The sequence below is a fragment of the Athene cunicularia genome (assembly GCF_003259725.1).
Source record: "Athene cunicularia isolate RWA chromosome 3 unlocalized genomic scaffold, athCun1 chr3_part1, whole genome shotgun sequence".
NCBI classification, from domain to species: Eukaryota; Metazoa; Chordata; class Aves; order Strigiformes; family Strigidae; genus Athene; species Athene cunicularia.
This window is the reverse complement of record NW_020799097.1, coordinates 37,267,605-37,289,167: the sequence shown is the minus strand read 5'-3', so window position 1 is coordinate 37,289,167 and position 21,563 is coordinate 37,267,605. Positions and strand designations below refer to the sequence as shown.

Sequence of the window (21,563 nt, the reverse complement as noted above, 5' to 3'; positions counted from 1 at the left end):
ATAGAGTTTATCAGGGTCTTTTCCACTTAATCATCAGCTGCTGATTCAAAAGGTATAGATCTTTTATTTGTCTTGGTTCCTGTTTGCTAGCTGTGTGTTCAATGCCCTGATTGTTCCTGGACATTGTAATTTCACTAAATGCCTCTGTTAAAGTACCTGAATACTATTGATAATGCTTGTTGAAAGAAAGATGTAAATGGAGAAGCATTTTTCAGAGGCTGAAAGCTGAAGCAGTGTTCAAGAGTTTTCTTAGCTTTCATAGCTTTTTAGCAATGTGTAAATCTAAGATCCTGGCAAAGTACTGGCAGTTTTCTTGATGCTTAACAGAACTTGACCTGTCCTTTGTTACTGTACTGCTTTTTCCTCAGTTGTCCCTGAGGAAACATATCTGAAATGCTGTGAGACAAGTGCTTGAGTTTTTTTTTTAAAGTGTCAAATGTCCATTTATATAATTGAGCTTTATATCAGTTCATAAGTAGTTCGTAAGTTATCTATTATTTCGTAAGTAAATCTAAATCGTACTAAATTCATAAGTATTTTGTGGGTAATGTGCTTAGATGTTTTATAGTAATCTTAATGTCTGTAATAGGTTTTTAACTTTCAGATGGGAATTATGTCAATACCAATAGCATGTTCTAAAGCAAGAAAAATTTTCTAGTATAAAGCTTTTCTTCAGTACCACTTGAAGTAAACCAAAGTTGATAAGAAATGATGTTGCATAAACTTGAATGATGACAATTGCATGATTTAATGGCTAACTATTGCTCATAAAAAAGCTTTGTGTTAATGGTTAAGATGGTTCTTCAAATGGAGGGTTTGCTGAGGACCTTGTTTTCTGAGGGATGTAGTGGCTAATTTCATTTTATTATTGCATGGGAACTTGTGATTTCACTGGATCTTTTACCTTGAAAGAAAAGCAGTTCAGTACTTGCATAAGGGATTCCTATTAGTTCCACTTTTAGACAACTTTGGGCAAAGTAATATAGTCAAAGAGGATTGTTAGAGGAGATGCTCAAACTGATGAATCACTGAGCTGTTTCATGGGTATTTATTCAGAAGTTTGAGCAGATTTTAGTCACTACAATCAATTCTTAATTGAAGAACTTTAACAGATTTTGTGCAAATGCTTAATTGTTTAACTTTGACAATGTGACCCTCAGTTGGAGTCATTTGCTAAATATAATTGCTGTTTTAATTTTGTATTTTATTCCAAGTAGTCACCTTCTTATACTCATTTTGTTTCTCTTTTTTTTTTTTTTTTTTTTTTTTTTTTTTTTTTTAATCCTTTTGCATTTTAGGCTTCCTGTTGTTCAGCTCTGGAAATGCCAATCCATTCTGACATACTACAGATAATTGTAGATTACCTGTACACAGATGAAGCTCTTGCAATAAAAGGTGCCGTTGATACATTTTCAAAGCAGCTGCAGCTCCTACAATTTTTATATTTTAAAGATAGAAATTCAATACTTGATATGTTTGTGTTGAAGTTTTATGCAGAAAATCTAAGTTTTTGGGAGTCTTGCTTTAGATTTTGAGGTGATAGCTGTACCCTGGCCTTTTTGTATCTTTTCTTTAGTTTGCCAAGATGCAGCTTTCTGCTGTGAAAATCCCATCAAAATTTGCAAAGCCATTACATTTGTCCTTTGGTAATATCTCATTGAAGCTCTGTGTGTTATAGTTGCTTTTGACTTGCCCGCAGTGTTTACATGATGCTTTGTTTTTCAGATTCTCAAAATGTGGAATTCATATGTAATGTTCTTGTGGTAGCAGACCAACTTCTTATATCCAGACTCAAAGAATTCTGTGAAGTAGCCATTGCAGAAAGACGTGAGTTCTTCCACTTGTATTATAAAGGGTTAGAGAATAAAAAAATCCTTTCTTTAGAAAGGATTAGTGTTCTTGCCTGTTTCAGCACAGAATTATTTGTGTATATTCCTTTGCTCTGATTACCTTTTTCTGTTCCATTGCATAGCTGTTAACAATTGCTTCTTTAGTCTGGGTGATACTCTTGGTTAGCATAATCTTCCATTCCTTATGCGTTGTTGTCTTCATCTCAAGCTCTTTTATAGAAGAAAAGAAAATTTAAAAAAGCAAAAGCAAAAAAAACCCCACCCCTAAACCACTGCAACAAATAAACCAAACTTTTACAAAACCTTAATTTCATTGAATTCAAACTTCTTGTCTTTACAACACGATAAAATGAATTCTGTTTCTATTTCTGTATTTGTATTTAGTTCTGCTAGTTCTTCTGTTGTTCGCTTGACACAATGTTATTTCTGTATGGCTGTGAAGATCTGTCATTTCTCAAAAACACTTAGGTGTAGTTGTTTAGCTTGATAGAATAAGTCAGCATACAATTTTGCTTGGCATTTCTTAGTGACTTACATTTTTAAAATCTCTCTTCCCCCTACCCCTTCACCTCTCTTTTTCTCCTTTGTCGCTGCTAAAGGAACATTTGGACCTCTAAGAACTGTTTGTGCTGTATATGCAACTTTCTATTTTTAACTTTCGTTTTCCCCTTTGTTGTGGACTGATGAGTTTCAATATATTGAAACTGATTGTAGGTAGGGCCTTTTATTTTTGTGAAGCAACCATTGCATTCAAGCTCCTACAAAGTTATGTGGAACTTGTAGTTTATGGTCATTTGAGCATTATCATTTTTTTCTAGGAATGGAGACATATATGATATGTTTCAGTAACTAGATCACACTGTGCAACAAGTCTTAAAAACTGCTGCATGATATTGTAGCACATTATCCAATTTGGTTTGTTGTGTTTCTTTGCAGTTACTTTAAAGAATGCTGCCGAGCTGTTGGAATTCTCAGCCATGTATAATGCTGAACAGTTAAAACTGTCTTGCTTGCAGTTCATAGGTCTCAATATGGCAGCTTTGCTTGAAGCAAGGTAAGGAGGAATGCAAATGTATTAATGTACTCGCTGTTAAATTCAGACATCCCAAAAAGTCAAAAGGGTTGGAAGAACTAATAGGAGTAGTTAAATGTTAAAATACAATTGGATGCAACTAGTTTAAAGGGAGGCTTATTTTTGCCGGAGAGGGAGAGAGAAACTAGCTATATATCTGTACATATTGTACCAGTTCTATAGTATGAAACCCTATGTCACAAATCCTCTTTTGACTTCAGTAGGCTTTGACATTAGGCCTAATCTTGTTCAGATTTTTTCAACTGATTTTGAAAATGCATAAAATTTACTTTGTTTTTTTCTGTTGTTTGGTTTGCTTGTTTGCTTTTTTTTTTAACATGATAGTTACTACATAAAGTGAATTTATTTTAAGTAGGTTTATTACAGCTGGTGCATTATCCAAAGAGGGTGGGCCTGCCTTCTGATAGTTTCTTTGCTTTTATTCATATTACCAGTTTTTCTCTCCACATCTTCATAAAGCATAAACATTTTAACCTTTGATTTTGGAGAGAAGAGTAGAAATCTAATAACATTGTCTTAAGTATTATTGTGAATTCAGATTTGTTTAATCTTAAACCTGGAGAAGATGTGCAACATTCTTATTAGTGGAAGTCTGACTACTGGGTAGCAAGACTTCTAATCAGAGGCACCTGATAGGGAACTTAGTCATGACAGCTTTGCACAAGAAGAGCTGCTCATGTGGGCAAGACAGTTCTGAGTAAATTTGTTGCTGTAGTATTACTTTTTTGGCATAAATGTCAAGGGATGTTGTGGATGTATTTTATAGAAGAATATGCATAGACTTGGAGTATTATATACATGTCAATAATATTTGAAAGTATGCGAAAATGAGTAAAGTAATGACCAGTTCATGGTAACTTAACTGTATAGGTCTATATTGGCTGTGGCCTTAAGGGTAGGCTACCTGGAAGGGTTGTGGGTTTAATCCTGCCTTATACTGCCTTATAAGGGCATTGGCTAGTTTATATTTTATATTTTCTTCCCTCTGACTCTGTGACCACCATGAATAGGTAATAATGCCTGTAGGTGAGATTAATCTAAAATATTCATTTGAATTTTTAATTAATCTGACTTTTTTTGTTGTTAAGATGGTACGATAAATTTGTATTGATTTTTTCAGGACTCTGGATGTCTTAAGTGATGAAGTTGTAAAGGATCTTTCTGTTTATTACAGGAAAATGGTAAGTTGTACAATGTAAGTGTAAGCTGATTAGGTTTAAAATGAGAACAGATGAGTAATAAATAAGTTTCTTCAGGGTCTGTAGATGGCAGGCTGAATGTGGAACATCTCACTCAAAAGCTAAGGTTAGCTGCTGCTGTTACCACTCTCATGGATCTCATATTTCATTATTCACCAGCCACTGCTGCAACAGTATTGTGTCCTTTAATTAATTATACACATTAAACTTATTAATGTCTTGTAATTAACAGTTGTTGCATGATAAAGCATATGCAAAGCCTATGGAAAGGAGCATGTGTTACTTAGAAGCAAGAAGAAAGCAATTTAGACTTCACCAGTGTAACATTCAGGGTGATCATATAGGTCTTAAAAGCTGTAAGAAAAATAATGTTAAAGCTGAACTTTAATGCAAAGGGGAAAACCAAGGCAAATTATAATCCACTATTCTTTAACTGTAAAAGATGAATGTTTGCAAAACCTTGAAGCATTTTTTTGTCACAAGTTACAGGTAGCTACAACATGCATTGAGTCTGTCACTTTAAAATCATTGTTTGTTTTGCTTAAAGGTGTAACTTAAGTTTATAAGCTGGTTAAAAAATTAATTACTTGATCTGTAAAAGTGTTGTAAAAGGACCAAAACTGTCATTTAAAAGATAGCATATATTTGCTAGCATACAACTTGAGAGAAACTTAGTATAACAGCTTTTACAACTACAGATTCCAGCTATGGTCAGGAGAGTAATTACTCCATATCCAGATGGACCTGACATAAGTTGTTTTGAGCCTGAAGATGGAGAGAACTTTGTCTTCTTAAGGGAAGAAATGAATACAGAACAAAATTCTCAGTAAGTATTTTTCATCAACGCTTTTGACTAGGTGAGCTGTATATGGTATTTTTCCCTCTTTGGATGGTGCTTGAATCCCTTTGGGTTCAGAATTGAAATATTAAGAAATAGGAGAAAAGGGGGTTTCAAAGACTGCTCTCAGTTTCCTTAAGTATTTTAAAATGCTACAGAACTGTAGTGGAGCACTTTTTTTGATTTATAAGTAGCATGTGAGTGAAGGTAGCAGAACAAGCATTCACAGTAATGTTTAGGAGTTGTGCATGTGGTGAGAGTATCTGTGTATGTAGGAGACAAACTCTGGGGTTCATTGAGCTTCACTGGATTAGGAAAAATTGAAAGAGAAAAAAACCCCAGACTTTAATGTAATACAGATCTGTCTGGATAATCTACACTTCTTAATATTATCAGAACTGTTATGTGAAATACGAAGTGTTGTAGCATGAGTTTTTAATCTGTCTGTTTAAAGTGGCTACTCACTGGCTGTAGAATAACAAAACTTGTGACCTGTGTTTAAGAAATGGTAGAAAATATGATCCAAACAACTGTAGATCAGGTGGTTTGGCCTCAGTGTTTTTGTGGACTTCTGGTATTCTGTCTGTGAACATTTTTACTGAAGACATAGAAGAGCAGTAGAATCAGTAAGTCTTACCAGACTAATTTAATATGCTGCTTTTCTCTGACGAGCAAATAATAAAACTAAAACTGCTTTTCTTTGGTACAGTTTTTAAACAGGAGAAATTGACTATGACATCAGAACTATGAAAAGTTAACTTGATAAGGATGACTTGGTAACATGATTCCAAATAGTGAAATATGATGTCACTGTGCAGATGAGACCTCACTTGGGGTATTGTGTATGGTTCTGACTACTTGTGTCAAGAAAAGTTATGCGAAGTGAACTAGAACAGATAAGGACTAGCAGGTCAGGGGAACTGAGAAGCTGCTTTGTATTAGACTTCAAGCCTTTCAGTGTTTTTAAAGGCTAGAATGATAGCCTTTAGGGAATAGAGCAATCCAGGATTAAAAAAAAAAAACAACAAACAAGGATTGTAAGGTTATGGTAGTGATGCAGGAATGAATAAGTGCTTCTCAAAGAAGCTTTTTGAAATAAGGTTACTGTAGCTGTGATTCATAGAATTCTGAGTTTTTCATAGTTTTGCTAAAATGAAAGATGACTTTTATTTGATTCCACACTTCCTAATATCATATATAGGAACATGAGACATTTTGGTTATGTGACTGTATACCTGCTTTATTGTAGAAGTAGTATTATCTTGGTGGCAAACTTTGTGTTGGGGAAAAATGAAACCAACTGTGGAGTTTATTGAACTTCACTAATTTAGGAGAAACCAAGGAGAAAGAAAGTGGAGCCTTGGATGTTATGTCAGTTGTTGCAATGTGTAGCAGGTTTAGTCTGACCTAGGTGGCAGTGCCAGTCTGTGGAGCTTCTGTATCTTTCACTGTCTGAACAGAAGTCCTTGTGCAGCATACTTGACCAGAGACTAGGTCTAGATTGGAAAGGATTTTTTCTCTTCCTCCTGGATTTTTTTTTTTCCTCCAAATCGAATACTAAATAGTTGTGCCAGTGAATAAGCAGAGCAGGAACAAGCAGTTAGTGACAGCTAGTGGCATCAGATATTGCTGCTTAAAGTGTAACCGCTCCTGACTGAAAGTCTTGACACTGACCCTGATACTTCTGAGGCACGATTTATTTGGCTTTAATCCAACTTAAGGGGTTTTTGTTTTGTTTTTGTTGTTTGTTTGGTTTTTTTTAATAGGGAAGCCCTTTTCAAAAGAGCAAAAACTAAGGCAAAAAAGAAGCCACGAAAACGGTCTGACAGCTCTGGAGGATATAATTTATCAGATATTATTCAGAGTCCAGCCTCTGCAGGTCAGTGGGAAAGAGGTTCCTTTTGGGTATAAAAACAGAACATAAAGTTAAATGTGCAATGCAGTGTGATTACTTTGGTAATGAAATCTTGCAAAGATTGCTTCTATTCTAGTGAACGTACCTTTTTTTCTAGTGAATACCATAGCTGAATTTGAATGGTGAATCCTTAAGTTTTGTTTGAAAGGATGGTTGTCATATTAAGCTTGTGTCCAAAGTTCACATTCTGTAAAAGTATGTATTTTATCATATAAAGTTAATGGTCACTTTTCCATGTGGTTTTAATAAGTGGAACATTTCTGCTAATGTGTGTGTGGTTTTTTTTTCCTTTTTTTCTGGAATATAAAAAATAAATTAGTCGTTGTTTACTGAAGAGATGGTAGAAGCCTTCATTTTCAACAGAAAAGTGCCAGTGTTACTTCCTAAAACTGTGAGAGAGGCAGAAAACAGAGTAATCTTACTCTGATTAAGATAGTCTTAACTTTGTTTATACTTACTACACTCTAGTGTACTGGACTAGGTAAACTTCTGGTTATTTTGCATTCATCATAAGGAGTGGATAACTTTTGGGGTTTTTAAGTGTTGGCTCTCATGATTTAATAATTCTACTCTCTTTTCTTATTTCTTAGGCTCAGTAAAGCTGGATAAAACTAACTCTGTAGAGTCACTTCCAGAACACTCAACATCTGACTCTGAAGGTAGTTATGCAGGGGTAGGTAGCCCCAGAGACTTGCAGTCCCCTGACTTCACAAAAGGATTTCATCCAGAGAGGACTGAGGTTGGATTTCTTTGTTCCTAGCAGTTTACTTGTTTGCATTTATCTAGTCCATCAAAAGTAGAGTTTATATTTTGGAGTGTTTCTGAGAAGCTGTTGTCCTTAAAATGGGGTAAACGACTTTAAATAGTTACTGTTCTCTGATAAAGCAAATAAAAACGAGTATTTCTTATTAAATCTCTAAGGGTAATTTATTCGTGTGGTACCATAATAAAAATTTTTATATGCTGTAGTGTTCAGAGAATTTCAAACGAAAAGAGCAATTGTGTAAATTCGTTTAAAATTCAAAGTAAATCTGAAGTTCAGAAGCTGAAAAAACAAACAACAGAAGCCAAAATATCCAGGATAGTCCTGCTGTTGTTTAACTCTGTAGTTGGACAGAAGTGTGGCCCAGGTTAACTGAGACATAACTGATACATATTTGTACTTAAATGGTTCAAAGTGAGGTGTGAAGTGGGAAAGAAAAAAAGAAAAGCAGACTCATCATTCACTACATTATTGCTATTTTTGAGGTATCCTTTAAAATCTGTTCACTTACACATGACATTAAGGCTGTGTGTAGCATCACTGTTTACTAAATGGAAAAATCTGAGAATATTTATTGAAGATTTTTCTGTCTGTTTTTAGATGAAGGACAAAGCGTGCAGTCAGGGTATGAAACCCACTCAACCTAACAAGGAGGTGAAGTTGTACAAGGGATCATCAGCATTGACACAGTCTACTCCACAGTCCATTCCCAGTGCCAAAACCAGCTCTGCAAGCTCTCCCAATTGGGTAGCAACCAGTTTCAGGTGCAGTAATAGTTGTGGTGCCTACCTAAGTTACAATCACTGCTCTACACTTGGTAGAGAATGGTAACATTATTCTATTCAAACTGAAAAAAAGCTATCTGCTCTTCAAAATGAGCATACATTACGTGACATGTGAATTAAAGATTTTGGTGGTTTTAATAACTGGTACAGTTTTTAATTATTCTTTGGAAAAAACAATTGCTAGATACGTATACATATATTTTTTAAATTATATTTTTGCTCTTAAGTGCTACCAGTCTAGATTTCTATTATCTGTCTTAAAAGGCCTGCTTGGTTAACGCTTTGTAAAATACTTGGCAGTTTTTTGTAGAATCAGGCCATGCTTGAAGCCATTAGAAGCACCATTGTACTTTGACATTTTTAAGGCATGCCTTTAGATTTAAACACTCTGAAAATCAGCACCACAGGTTTAACTGATACAGTGGTAAAAGAATGATTATTAATTTTTATCTGTACCAGTATCTGCATATGAAAAAGGAGCAGTACTGTGATAGATTGAAGGTCTGTCTTGCCTGATGTCCTGTCTTTGATGGTTGTCAATAAAGGTTGAACAGAGAAGAGTTTAAGGATTTAGGGAGTCATATAGTGATGATTTTTTACAGTGTTCCCAGGCTCTGTTGGTTTGTCACTTTGTTAATACAGATGATACAGCTGTAGAAATTAGAAGTTGTAGCTCTGAAGTATATTGTTTGGTGAGCAGGGTCCATCTATGTTTTGTCTTGCTATGTAATTGTGGAAGAATTTGTGTATTTACCCTCTATGAAGAGAGGGTAACCATTCCACAGTCAACTTTTTGTTCTTTAGATTGGTTGTAAGAATCTCCACCTTCATCTACTATCTTAAGAGTTCTTTTTGAACGTTTTTTAAATTGCATGGAAGAGGAACAAATAAAACCATAGGACTTTGTTGTAATGTCACTGTGCCTGTATTGGGTTTCCTTTGTACTCTTTCTTTACTTTTCCTGGTATTGGTGGTATGATTTCAAGAAAAAGCAGGCAGTGCTGTGGTGTGGAATGTGTAAAGGATTAATACTGTAGTGTATTTGATTGAACTGCTGTGGAGGAGCAGTGACAACAGGGTTTGATGTGACCTCCCAGTGGTTAGTTAATTTACTAGTTAGTCTATGGCCATTGGGTTTATGCTGGGAGAGAGAGAGAGGGAGTGCTGCTTTTATTTTATTGAAAGCTTGTCCTGCAGTCTAGTTGTAACATGGCTTGTTTTACAAATGCCTTTACACAGATTTTAATTTATAGTTTAATGTAAAGCTTGTAAATGTCTGGATTTCTGTGGAAGTTTAAAATTATGTCTAGGAAGTTTAGACTAGTTTTAAACTAGGAAGTTTCAAACTTTATAAAAAAGAAACTGATTCCTAAAGCTTGAGAATGTGACTGGTGTTTGTACAAAGCTCTAACTTTGCAAAGAGTGTTCTGTTTGTCATGTGAAATAATTTTAATCCTGTTCTTCAAAGAAAGATCTAATTCAGCCTTCATGAAAGAGCTGTGAGCAGTGTCTCTCCACCTCTCTAGCATCAGCAGTTGACTACTAAATAAGTATCCTGGATTTAGGTATCTAATTTTTTTAAAGTAATCATAGTTCACATCTTTTTGTTTCATAGTATAATGAGTCTTGAAAGTATTTTTATAGTGTGCTCTTAAATATGTATATATTTATAAAAGTTTTGTCAGAAACATTCTATTTGAGGTTTGCCATAATTGAGGAAACAGACATAAATTATACATCCGGTTACCAATCTTATATATGATTTAGAGGATTTCAGTGAAGGCTGGAACTGTGGAATGTAAGTAAAAATGAGTGCCTTGTAAGGTAACTTTTTATTTTTCATTTAGCCCTGCCAGCCCTCCTGCTATGGATCTAAGAACCATCATGGAAATTGAAGAAAGTATGCAGAAAAGTGGAACCATGCCAAAGGCAAATTCAGGGTTGGTAAAAAACCAAAATCTATAAAAGAAAAGTGTGATAAACCAGGCTATTACGAATTTACTTAGTGGTTCAGGCATTTCAGAACTTAAAAAAAGCAGGAGAAAAGTTGTCCTATTTGTTTTTGAAGGCTTTGTTTACTTCAGTTCATTATGGTGTTTTTCTGTGAGCATACAAAGTTTATCACTTTATTTTACTGTAGTCTTGTTTGGTCTACTACTGCAAAAGCATGTCTTAGCTGTTGAAACGTGGAAGAAAGAGCTAGTAAAGTAGTATCTTAAATCAGTGGCCTGCTGTGCTGAATTTTCCTATTTTCATCCAAAAAGAATTAATATTGTCCCTAGCACCATGGAAATTACTTGTGGACCAGTACTGTAATTGATCCTGAATTGATCCTTGTCTCACATTCTCTGACCATCCCCAGCACCCATGTGTTCATATTGACAATTCTTCCTCAGACAGAAGCAAGGGTGAGTCTTGCTTGAAGAAGCATCTCACAGACACAGGTTGATGAACATATTTTTTTCAGGAGACAGTGGATTACAACTTTTGTTCCTTAACTGGTGACATATGGAACAGAACGGGAGATGACTTTCATGACCTTTGAAGTGTAAAGGAGAGCTAGGACAGTAGTCCTGGAGCCTGTGATAGGGTTGCTGGCTAGATTCAGAAGCTGTGAGCAAAACAGCCAAGACTGAAGAATAGAAATAACTTAAAACCCAAGTTATTACAAATAGAAAAAAATGACTATATGCTGTTGTATACATTTCTTATGCATGAATATTTTTGGTTTAAGGGCTATAAGCTTCTGACAGTCTCTTTTTTAAAAAGTCACAAAACTAGAAAATAGTCTTTATCTGGTGGTAGTCCATCTCTTCTGGAGACTTGCATGTTTTCATCTGCAGATGTCTAGGTGAAGAGTAGTTTAATGATGCTTTTCTTTCTGTCACTCTTGATATTCATTGATCCTTCTTTTGCTCACCAGACACCTAGACCCTCTCCCCACCTATACTCCCCTTTTAGCACTCAAAAGTTTGGTTTTTTTTTTTTTTTTTACAGAGTATTTTGGTGTAGGAAAGAGGTATTTCTGAGTTTAATTTGCAAGCTTAAAAGGTGAGACATCTCAAAAGACAATGATCTTACATCTTCTCTCTTTGCAATATCAATTCGCAGCAGAATGGCATCTCATGGAATCAAGCTTTCTCAGAAGCAAAGGAAAATGATTGCCCTGGCAGCAAAAGATAATGGGTCAGTAACGAGCAGCACGGAGCCTACTACACTACCCACACCACCCCCACCTACAAAAGTTGCAAAACTAGGGAATGCATGGTATGTTATAAATCAAATAGCACTTATTTTTCTTTGAAGGGTTTTTACATTGAAATAGTCTCTTTGAAGTGGTTTCTTAAATAAAAATGGCCTAGGTTCTGTTCATTAAAAAGACTAGCATTGAACTTTTTGTATCTACATTTGATAGTAATCTAGAAATTGAAAGGGGGCAGGGAAATGCAGTGGTTGCAGTTTAATTCTTTGAAATTTTGCTATAGTGAGTCAGAATACTGCATCCCATCTGGTTCTTGCCTGTGTGTGATGTGGTATTTGCAGGTGGTATCAAAGCAAATCATAGAAAAAGAAGGTTCAGCACAAGGTCTGAAACTTAGTAAGGAAGAGGTTATTGAAAGCCATTATGAATGATGTTTTTTACCTGTCAAAAAGATAAAGAAAAACATTAGCCCTTCCTGGAGGAAAGGGCTAGAATGACTTTGGAGTAGAGCTAAATTGACTGAAATTATAGGTAACAAAGTTATCTAGGTGTCTAAAGCTGGAGGGAGTGATGGATGCTGCTAAGAATTCTTATGGTAGAAGGATGCATAATGGGTTTAAAATGACTTTTAATGCTGATTACACACAATTTAAATGTTCAAGTTATTGTCTCTATCTCAAATAGAAAAATGGTTTATCATCTATTCAGTGAACTAGGTTTAGAACAATGTAATGAGGTGCTAGCCTGATTCCTGCTTTGTTCTTCACATTTACAGTTGGTGTTGGATGAAAGCATAAAGGCGTAACTATAAAAGTTGCAAGCTGTGTAAATTTAATGTGTTCAATTACAACAAAATAAATATTGATCTGTGTGCACAATTTAGCTGTTTTAAATGCAATGGTAGTAGTTTTCCTTTTGTATTGGATAGATTTGAAAGTAAAATAGGAGTCTGTCTTTCAGAGGATAGGTTTATTTTCCACAATTAGAGCTGTCTCCATCTTGTGTCTTTTGGCTCTCTTTCCTTTGATCCTTTATGTGAATGGATTGCTCCTTTCAAAAGTAAGAGTAGTAAGCATCTGCTGGAATCTTTGCCTTTCTACTATGCTCCTGTAAGTTCAAAACAGACGTAGCCTGTTTGCTATTTAATGAGTGTGAAAGGAAAAAAAAAAAATCAAATCACTAGCTAGCTGAGAAAAAGGTAGGTTGCTTCTTGAGAGGCGTTCTGTGTCAAATGGTGTAGGGTAATACCTAGAACAGCTTGCTGTTCTACTCCGTTTCATGTATATATTACTTCAACTTTCTTTTTTTGGATAGATGCTGTTATGATCAGCACCTTGAGTTTGAAGGGCCTTTAGATTTATTTGAGATTCCACATAGGCCTGTTGGTATGCTGTTATCTTAGTTTAAGACTGTAGTAATAACAGTAATATCCCAGAACATAACAATGGTAAAGTAGAGCTGGTGTTCAAAATATTTATCAGTAATGTATGGGAAAAATTTTGGGAGTATGTTGTAATCATTCCAAATCATGTGTTATAAATCAGATAATAATTGATTGTAAAGTGGTATTCTACTTCCAGTTATGACACCAGAACAAGCTTTGCTTGTCTAGTGGATGCCATGCAGTACGTCCAGCCTTGTGGTTAAAGGGCTTTAGTATTTTACAGGGCCTGTCAAGGATCGTGTCAGTCTGATCTGAGATGGGCAGTTGTTTGATGAATTCAAGGTAGTGTGTCATGACCATCCTTCAAGTAGTGAGCCTGACACTGATGGCCCATTCCATCTACTAGTTTTAATGTTACTACTAATGTTATAATTATACATAAACAATATGTAATCTCACATCTACAGTGATGATGTATGCAGTCTTACATACACAGATCACAGGGTCTCATTCACACACTGATTTATGCATTGCTACAAACCCACCACCTTTCTACCCATCAGTGACTCAGTGTGGCAGCACCGGTGAAGCCAGGCTGACTGTGCTACCCTACTGGGTGGGTGACTCAGAGGGGTGTCTGTGCCAGTGTGGGAGGGAGGACAGCTGCAGCCAGCCTGGAGTGCTGCTAATGAGATGGACTGGGGCTTGCATGAGTCAGTCCTTTTCCTCAGGCACCCAGAAAAGTCAGGGGTGTTTCTGTGACCAGTGGTCACAAGTGGGTCTGCTCTGGAGTCTTCAAAGGAACTTACCCATACGTGCCATTCTGTGGCTTGGGATGATGTTAGTTTTCACTGGTGTAGGTATTTCATGGGTATTTTCAACCAGTCATTTTAAAAATCATCAATTAATTTCCTCTTTTGTTTTACTAGTAATTTTCAAGCTGCAGTTTTATATACTTGTCTCTGATGGACTGTGGGTATCAAGGGAAGGGGCTAGGAGAACTCTGCAGGAGAATGTTTTGTATAGGACGGCAGCCTTTCTCCAGCCTGGTCTTTCCCTTCTCCCATTCATACACAACTTTTAGACACAACAAAGCCTGAAGCAGGTTTTGGAGGACATCGGGTAGCTTATCTAGTTATCTGGGCTTCTTCAGAAGAGGTTTTTGTTGTTCCTGAAGTCCTATTTTTCAGTGTAAGATAAATGACTCTTTAGAAGTATTTGTACTTTTGACTGAAACACGTGAGCTAGATGATTCTAGTTAAATGATTTGCTTCTCAATACAGGAAATGAGAGACTAGTTTGACTATTCATGTTTTTCAGCTACTCCCTGACAGATAATTCTTTACCTATTGGGTGTTATTTAGCTTTATACTACCAACTGCCTGTGAACTGTTCCTTGCATTTAAAAGCAAGTGTAGACTGATTTTTGACTATGCTTAGATAACTTTCTCCAGAAAATACATTGTGCTCTTAAGTTTCTGATTAAACAGTTTTTAAAAGTAGCTGGACTCTACTGTATTACACAAACTATCTTGAGTGAAAAGACCAGGGTATACTTCAGGAGGATGGAATCCAATCTAACGCTGATGTGGTCACCATGCATGATTCTGTACGTTCCTCTGCAGCGTTCCTCTGGCTGCTGATCTGGAAAATGCTGGTTGCTCAAGAGTTCAAGCAAAGAACCAGTGGGAAGTATAAGAATATTTAAAATTATGCCTAGCTGCTGGAAGAGAGCATTTGTTGAATAAACTTTTAACCTGCTTTAGGCAAGCCATCATTATTTGATTGTCCATGCTAGTTGTTTGAAGTACTTTTATGTGTAAGATAGAATGGCGTTACTTATCTGCTCTAATACTATATTTGCAAAGTTATATTCTGTAAATTCACAATGGACTATAAGAGTGTATTTGGCAATAGATTGAGCTTTCCATGCATGTAATATAGTTAAAGCCATAGAACTTGTGTTCCAATGAAATAAGATACTCATCTTGGATATGCAGTGAGCTTACTTGCCAGAAGGGTGTGGGCTCTTTTTTGGTTGACTAAAAGACAAAGTCTGTCATACACAGTGTCCTACCTCTTCCACCAAAAGAAACCTGCAGTCTTATAGTTTTTTGGGGACTGAACCTGTTTCTTTCTATAAAGAAAAGTGGAAATTAGAAGAGGGGGGAAAAACTCCATACTAGTAATACTTTGACATGTCATACAAGAAGCTAGGTGTTAACTTTATTAATTTTCCAAACCTACTTTGATCAGGGGCAGGTGTGTGTGTGTGTGTGTGTGTGTGTGTGTGTGTGTTTTGCTTATTTGTTTTGGTTTTTTGCAAACTCAGGAGAATCTATGGCTTTTCAAGAGTGGAGACATAAAGAAATTTGAAGTCTCTCTTGAGAATTAACAATTGTGTATTTTAATGTCTAGGTTGTCAGTTTGTCGGGATTCCAGCTTATACTAAAATATCAGCAGCTGTTTTGGAACTTCATGCTTTGATGTTTTGCACTTACAGTTTATAGAAACTTTGTCATATTCAATTTTTTTTTTTTTTTTAAATGTGTATAAATTAGTTTTTCTAATGCTGCAAGTTAGATAGAAATGACAATGTATCTGGCAGGACATGCTGAAATTTAGAGTTGTTACTCTTGGGAAATTTTGTACCAGTTTAAGTTGAACCATTTTAAGTCACTGGTAATTATTTTGGGTAGGTTCACAAGCTGAGAAAGATGCAGGGTTGGGTTTTTTGCAGGGGGGTGGGGTGTTTGGTGCTGTGTTGCAAGTGGATCTGATTGCAGTACAGAATTTTCATGAAAATGGATAGGCTGCTTAAATTGTTAGTAGCAGAAGCTTCTGTGACAGCAGATCCCAAGCGAACCAGTTCCCTGCTTGGTGTAATAGGTTTGGGGAAGTTCTGGTCAAACACTTGCCCAGATTCTTTTGTGCTAGTTGGTGGTAGGAATAGAGGATGTGCAAAATGACTGAGCTGCTGCATCTGGATGTTCCCATTCAGCTTTCTATGCGTTCTGCACTGCTCATGCAATACTAAAAAACTCCCAAAACAATCCACAAAAAAAAAAAAAAAAAACAACAACCCAAACAAAAAAAAAAACAACAGAAAAAAACAATCCAAAACAAAAAACTCTCTGAACTTAACTCTGGGTGGCCTAGCATGGTGTTCAGACATCAAACATAACTTCCAGATGCTTTTGTTGTAAGATTTCAGATACAATATTTCAACATTTTAATTTCCTCATGTTTATTATGTTAAATTGTATACAGCATAGATGTAGTTGGAAAGTCTTTGGCTTCAAATACTTACCTTCTTACAGTAGCTGCACAATTAGCATTGTATAGAAAACTCGTTTTACTTCAGCAGTGTTTATAATTAGTCTTTTATTTCTCTGAGAAGATGAGGAGAGCTGTTCTTCCAATGTGTGTTTTGTGTATTTAACAATGGGTGGGACTGCTGTGGTTAGTAAAATGTAAGCAAATGTATGAAGAATTAATTCCAAAGTCTTGATGGGTAAGGGAAAGACTAATGGTAACTGCCTTGAATTCTGTAAATAAAAAGGCTTTTGGATCAGAAAGCGTTCAGAATATCTATGATGCTAAATTGCTATATTTTCATACTGGTTTATTTTTGAAAGATAATATGCAGGCTCTAGTTCACCAACAGTGCACATTATACTTCAGCAAGTAAAAGAAAATGAAGCATATAGTTTTTATTAATATCACTGTGCATTAAGTGATTTATAGAGCCTTCAGCTGGTATGAGTGACTTGTTCATTATTTTGGGGAAAGAAGATCTGCTATACTTGACTTTCATGGGGGTAAACTAACAGTATTACAACAAAAGTACTAGAGCATTATGTGCTTTATGAGAATACTTTTTAAGGAATAATACTGTTAGAAAAGGTACAGCTTGTCTAAGACAAGGTGTCTGTGAAGATAAAATTGCTTTTAAAGAGGATGGGTTGGAGGGGGGGAATAGATGGAGGGGTGGTTTTGTTTTGTTTTTAATTCCTTCTAATGAAATTTTCATACTACTGGCTTGTTCTGTTCTCATAGGTATTTATTTTCTGATGTTTACCTATTTGACCCAAAGTGACTTATTTTAGTGAAGGAGGTCTAGGAGCCATAATGATGAGATACAGAAGCTAAGTAATATTGTATTTTTAGTAACTGAAAAGGCCTTCTTTACTATTGGAATTGTGCAACAATTTGGAGTCTTGAAAAGTGCAAGTATAAAATGAGTTGGTTTTTTTGTTTTTTTTTTTTTCTTAAAGGTCATCTTCATTACATTCTACTTTGCCTAAGTCATTCCGTGATCTTGTAATGGAAGAAGAAAAATGCATGAGTGCAAATAATTCACCTGGTACTGCTATCAAAAGAGCTGCATATAAAGGAACTGAGGATTCATCAGTCCAAAACACCATAAGGTAAGAGAGCTGTCTTTTCCTAATTGGTCAACCATTATACAAGAACCCCAATAACCTGTTTAAATTCTACTGAAATAAGAAAGGATAAAATTGCAATTTAAAAAAAAATCTTCTAAGAAATCTGTTAGTAGGATTTTATGGATAGAATACTTTTATGAATAGGAAGCTTAACGACTAAAGCAATTTAGTGCCACTGCTAATATTTTGAGATTTGAAGTGTTTGTGTCTCTATGGACGTGTGTGTGTGTGTGTGTGTGTGTGTGTATGTATATATATGTGTGTGTGTGTGTGTGTATGTGTATATATATATATATATATATATATGTATGTATATATATGTATGTATATATATATGTGTGTATATATATATGTATGTATGTTAATGGACACTTCAGGCTCCAAACAAAATATGTATATACATGTATGTATAAAAATGGTAAACCTATATTCTCTAACTTCTGTAGAAATTAGATATTCTTTAGCATTCAGATTATGGCATGCGTGAAACATTGTAACCACCGAGTAGATAAAACCAGTTTGTTCAAACACAGTTCTGGCATTTTCTGATCTGTTTTCATGTAAGCTGACTTAATTGTTTAGGTGCAATTTTTTATTGATGAAGAGGGCTTGCTGAAATATTTATGCATTGGTTGTGTCTGTATTATAATTACTGGGGGACTGCAGTTCTAAGGACAAAAATAACTTGTTATGAGGTGCACCTGAGTTCTGTGTCTAGTTGTTAGACAATCGATCTTTGGTCAAATTCTTTTAGTCATGCATCCTCTGGCTGTCTCTAATAAAACCTCTGGTTTGGGTTAAAATAACTGTCTAAGCTGAGGAAAGAAATCTCAGCCTTATTCCTGAAATCCTGAAGGACTGCGTTGCCTACCCACCTTCATCTCTTCCCCCTCTCATCAGTAAATTTGAATGCTATGCATTTCAAATATATGTACAAGTCAGAGGGCCTGAAAATCTTATGGACTTTCGCACCCTCCATCTGGAAGCAGCACAGGCCAGCTGCCCCAGGGTGGTAGGGTTGCCAAGGGTGACAACAGCACCATCTGGATAGCGGCCTCCCTGGCAAGGGCACAGCCCCACTGCCAGAGCGAGGTGAGCAAGGCAGGCTTGCTGACAGAAACCAGGGTGAGCCACAGTCAGTGAGCACAGACAGATCCATTGGGATGAGGCAGAGTTGAGGTCAAACCTGCAGCCAGCATCAGGAACACAGCAAGGCTGGGCTTGGGCACAGCTGCAGCATAGCTCAAGAAAGGCCTAAGACTGAGTGGCTGAGCTTAAATGCAGCTCCTGAGTAGAGAGCGGGCTTCACACAGTTCTTCCTTACAACTCAGTTCTGTTCATGTCAGCTTGACTCAAGTTTACACAGCTGCCCTGAGGGAGAGGAGTTTGCAGAGGCTGTTAGTACACAGGGAACCCTGGCACCCATTACCTCCCAGTTTTTCTTACGAAATCCTATTCCATCCCCCTCCAAAAACTGTCCTCTCCAGAAGGAAAAGAAAGCTCTTCTGGGTCACCATCTTTTTTGCTCAGCTTTTATAGAAACTGGTGTTTCCTTAAGACAGAAACATATGTGTCCTATTGTAGATAAAGAACAAAGTGAGGGTAGAAATACAGAAAAGAGGAGACGGGTAGGAGGGATTTGAAGGGTGTGTGTGATGGGTGGGCATTCTTCAGGAACAGAGTGATAAAGCTGAAGTTACTGTGGTGAGTGGAGATGTAGGGATACAAAGCACAAATCTCCAGAAAATCAGGTATCATTAGTTTTGTTGCTAGCAAAATAATTAAGCTTTTCATCGTATAGGAGATGGCAAGGGCTGGTGATGAAGGAATTTTCATGGGATGCTATTAATAGCTTTATCACACCTGCTCTGTGATGTTCATAAAGTAATTTCTTATCCTTTTGCATTGCTCCGTCTAGTCTGTGCAGTCTGGCCAGTCTGCACATTCTCGAAGTGGATTATTTGAGCTGAATTCAGGCCTAATATGTTAGCTGTCTCAAAATGATACATTTAACTAGCTGGAGCCTAGATGACCAGATTGACTATAATCAGTTAGAAAAGATGGTTTTTGGCTTCAGTAAAGCACTTCCAGTGCTATTTCAGGTTGGTTTGAATTGTGTCTGAAGATGCTTACTTCTCTCTATTAGGTGTAAAGAGGCTAGGTGGCTTGTTCATCCATCTGAAAGTTAGGAGTTGAGTTTCTAGTTTGAGGTAATTTTATTCTTTGACTGTACAGTTCCAGTCACAGTGGGCTCTGACTTTTGCCTGTGGCATTCAAGGGCTATTTCTGTGAAGATTAATTATCCACATCCTTACCCCTTCCTTTTTAAGGAAAGGAAATTGCATGTGTGTAGAGCATAAGTAATCCTCACGTACTGATGTCAAAGTTACTGATGGGACACTGAAGATACTTGCATGGCTACTGTTCCTGCTTTGTCTTTTTTCTTTGGATAAATTGTACAGTAATTAAACCGACAATTTTCTTAAGTCTCTGAATGAGGGTTTTTTGGTGGTTGCATAAACACTCTTCCATATACTGTCACCTTCCAATTTATGCAACCCAGAAATTTTCTGTAGATGAACCATGTTATGAATGTGGAGATGTGAACTGGATTCAGTCCAGAGGCAGATCAGCAGAAAAGCTGGGCTGTGTGGATGTGGCTGCATTGTTTCCAGGGACAGATCAGCCTTGAGAGTTACGCTGTGCAGCTGTGCATGTATAGCTAGTAGTCCAAACTAAAAACATAGGCCTGACATGACTTAACTTAGATGTGGCAGCCTGGGTTGTCTTCACTGTGTTACTCCAGGGAGCAGTGAAGAGTCTTAGTGGAAACAAGTCTTTGTGGCTTTGCGTGGGAATGGTCTAGTTCTGGCATGGCTAATAATGAGCTAATAAGTAGTACATGACTCAAATGGTACAGCAAAACCCAAGAGGTTCTGCAGGAGACCAGGCTTTGTGTTCCTTTTCTGAGAGTAGTCATTAGATCAGGGAGGCACTGGACCTGAACTGGCTTCAAATGAACAAATGCTCAAGAAACACTGTGGGCTGAGTGCTGGGACATCTTGGTGACTGTGCAGGAGTCATGGTAAGTTCAGCCAACTGAGTTAATCAGGTTGGTTCAGTACTGATAATACTTGGCTAGTTCCATGCAGAACCACTTAAGTCTCTGCATCAGTCTTTAATTTTCAAGACTTCCAGGTTTCCAAGTTCTATATTTTTGAGGCTTTTTTCCATTTTTCTGTATATGCTTCCTGTTTCCCGTCTGTTCCATTTCTCCTAGTTATTTTGATGCCAGCTGAGGAATTAATCTAGCATGTTGAAATATCTGCAGTTGATTTAATATCTGGACTGAATGTCTTGCTAGCAAGAAACATGGATGTATGTATGTACAGACAGCTTCAAAATATCTGAACTGCTTCCTACATTTTAAAGCCATGTTTAAATTGAGGGAGATGACATGGGTATTTAAACTTACCTTTTAATTAATCACTAGAGTGTGCTGTGACACTGAAACTATTAATTCCATGTTTTGGAAATTTCTGTTGTGATTTTTTCGTTGTTTTATTTTTTTTGTTTGCTTTGAAGTCTTACTCTGGAAAGAACTTTATATCTGTACTGAAACAGGTTTGTAATGTATAACAATCTGCTTGGATTAATTTATAGTAGTACTGTGAGTTCTTTGGATTGTGAGTGGGAAAAAATGTACATGTCAAATGTGCTGGATAGGTGTCAGTTACTGTCAAATGTGACAGTAAGCATTATTAAATTGGGTGGAAAAGGAGATAAAGTTCAGAAATTACACCAGAGTAAAGCTGTTTATTAAGTTGTGCAAACATGCTCCTAATTAAACAAACCATCAAGCAAAAAACTGCCTTCATCTCTTCTTCTCTTTCCTTTTCTCTGGTTCTTTGCTGCTTTTTATTATGTTAATATCTGAAATTCAGTAAAATCTGGAAGTTGATTTATCTAGACTTCAGCTAAAAAGTGGTTCTCAGCTGTAGAAATAATAGAATAAATTAGATTCTCTAGTTCAGCCTCCTGCTCAAAATAAGTCAAATCTGATGATGTTACTTAGGTAACTGGTCC

The 21,563-nt window shown here is 36.4% G+C and overlaps 1 protein-coding gene across 5 annotated transcripts in view; it reads left to right on the top strand.

The window, feature by feature from the left end:
• Positions 1 to 21,563, top strand: part of IBTK (inhibitor of Bruton tyrosine kinase) — a 59,697-nt gene that overhangs the window by 30,192 nt on the left and 7,942 nt on the right. For 2 of the 5 annotated variants that reach the window (XM_026844723.1, XM_026844722.1), the window contains exons 16-26: positions 1,299 to 1,395; positions 1,726 to 1,827; positions 2,787 to 2,904; positions 4,064 to 4,124; positions 4,841 to 4,968; positions 6,747 to 6,859; positions 7,486 to 7,634; positions 8,259 to 8,422; positions 10,291 to 10,383; positions 11,555 to 11,710; positions 17,307 to 17,459. In XM_026844723.1, the coding sequence (XP_026700524.1) occupies positions 1,299 to 1,395; positions 1,726 to 1,827; positions 2,787 to 2,904; positions 4,064 to 4,124; positions 4,841 to 4,968; positions 6,747 to 6,859; positions 7,486 to 7,634; positions 8,259 to 8,422; positions 10,291 to 10,383; positions 11,555 to 11,710; positions 17,307 to 17,459 (1,334 nt within the window). The remainder of the gene's footprint in view (positions 1 to 1,298; positions 1,396 to 1,725; positions 1,828 to 2,786; positions 2,905 to 4,063; positions 4,125 to 4,840; positions 4,969 to 6,746; positions 6,860 to 7,485; positions 7,635 to 8,258; positions 8,423 to 10,290; positions 10,384 to 11,554; positions 11,711 to 17,306; positions 17,460 to 21,563) is intronic. The other 3 variants (XM_026844726.1, XM_026844724.1, XM_026844725.1) reach the window with 3 other exon arrangements.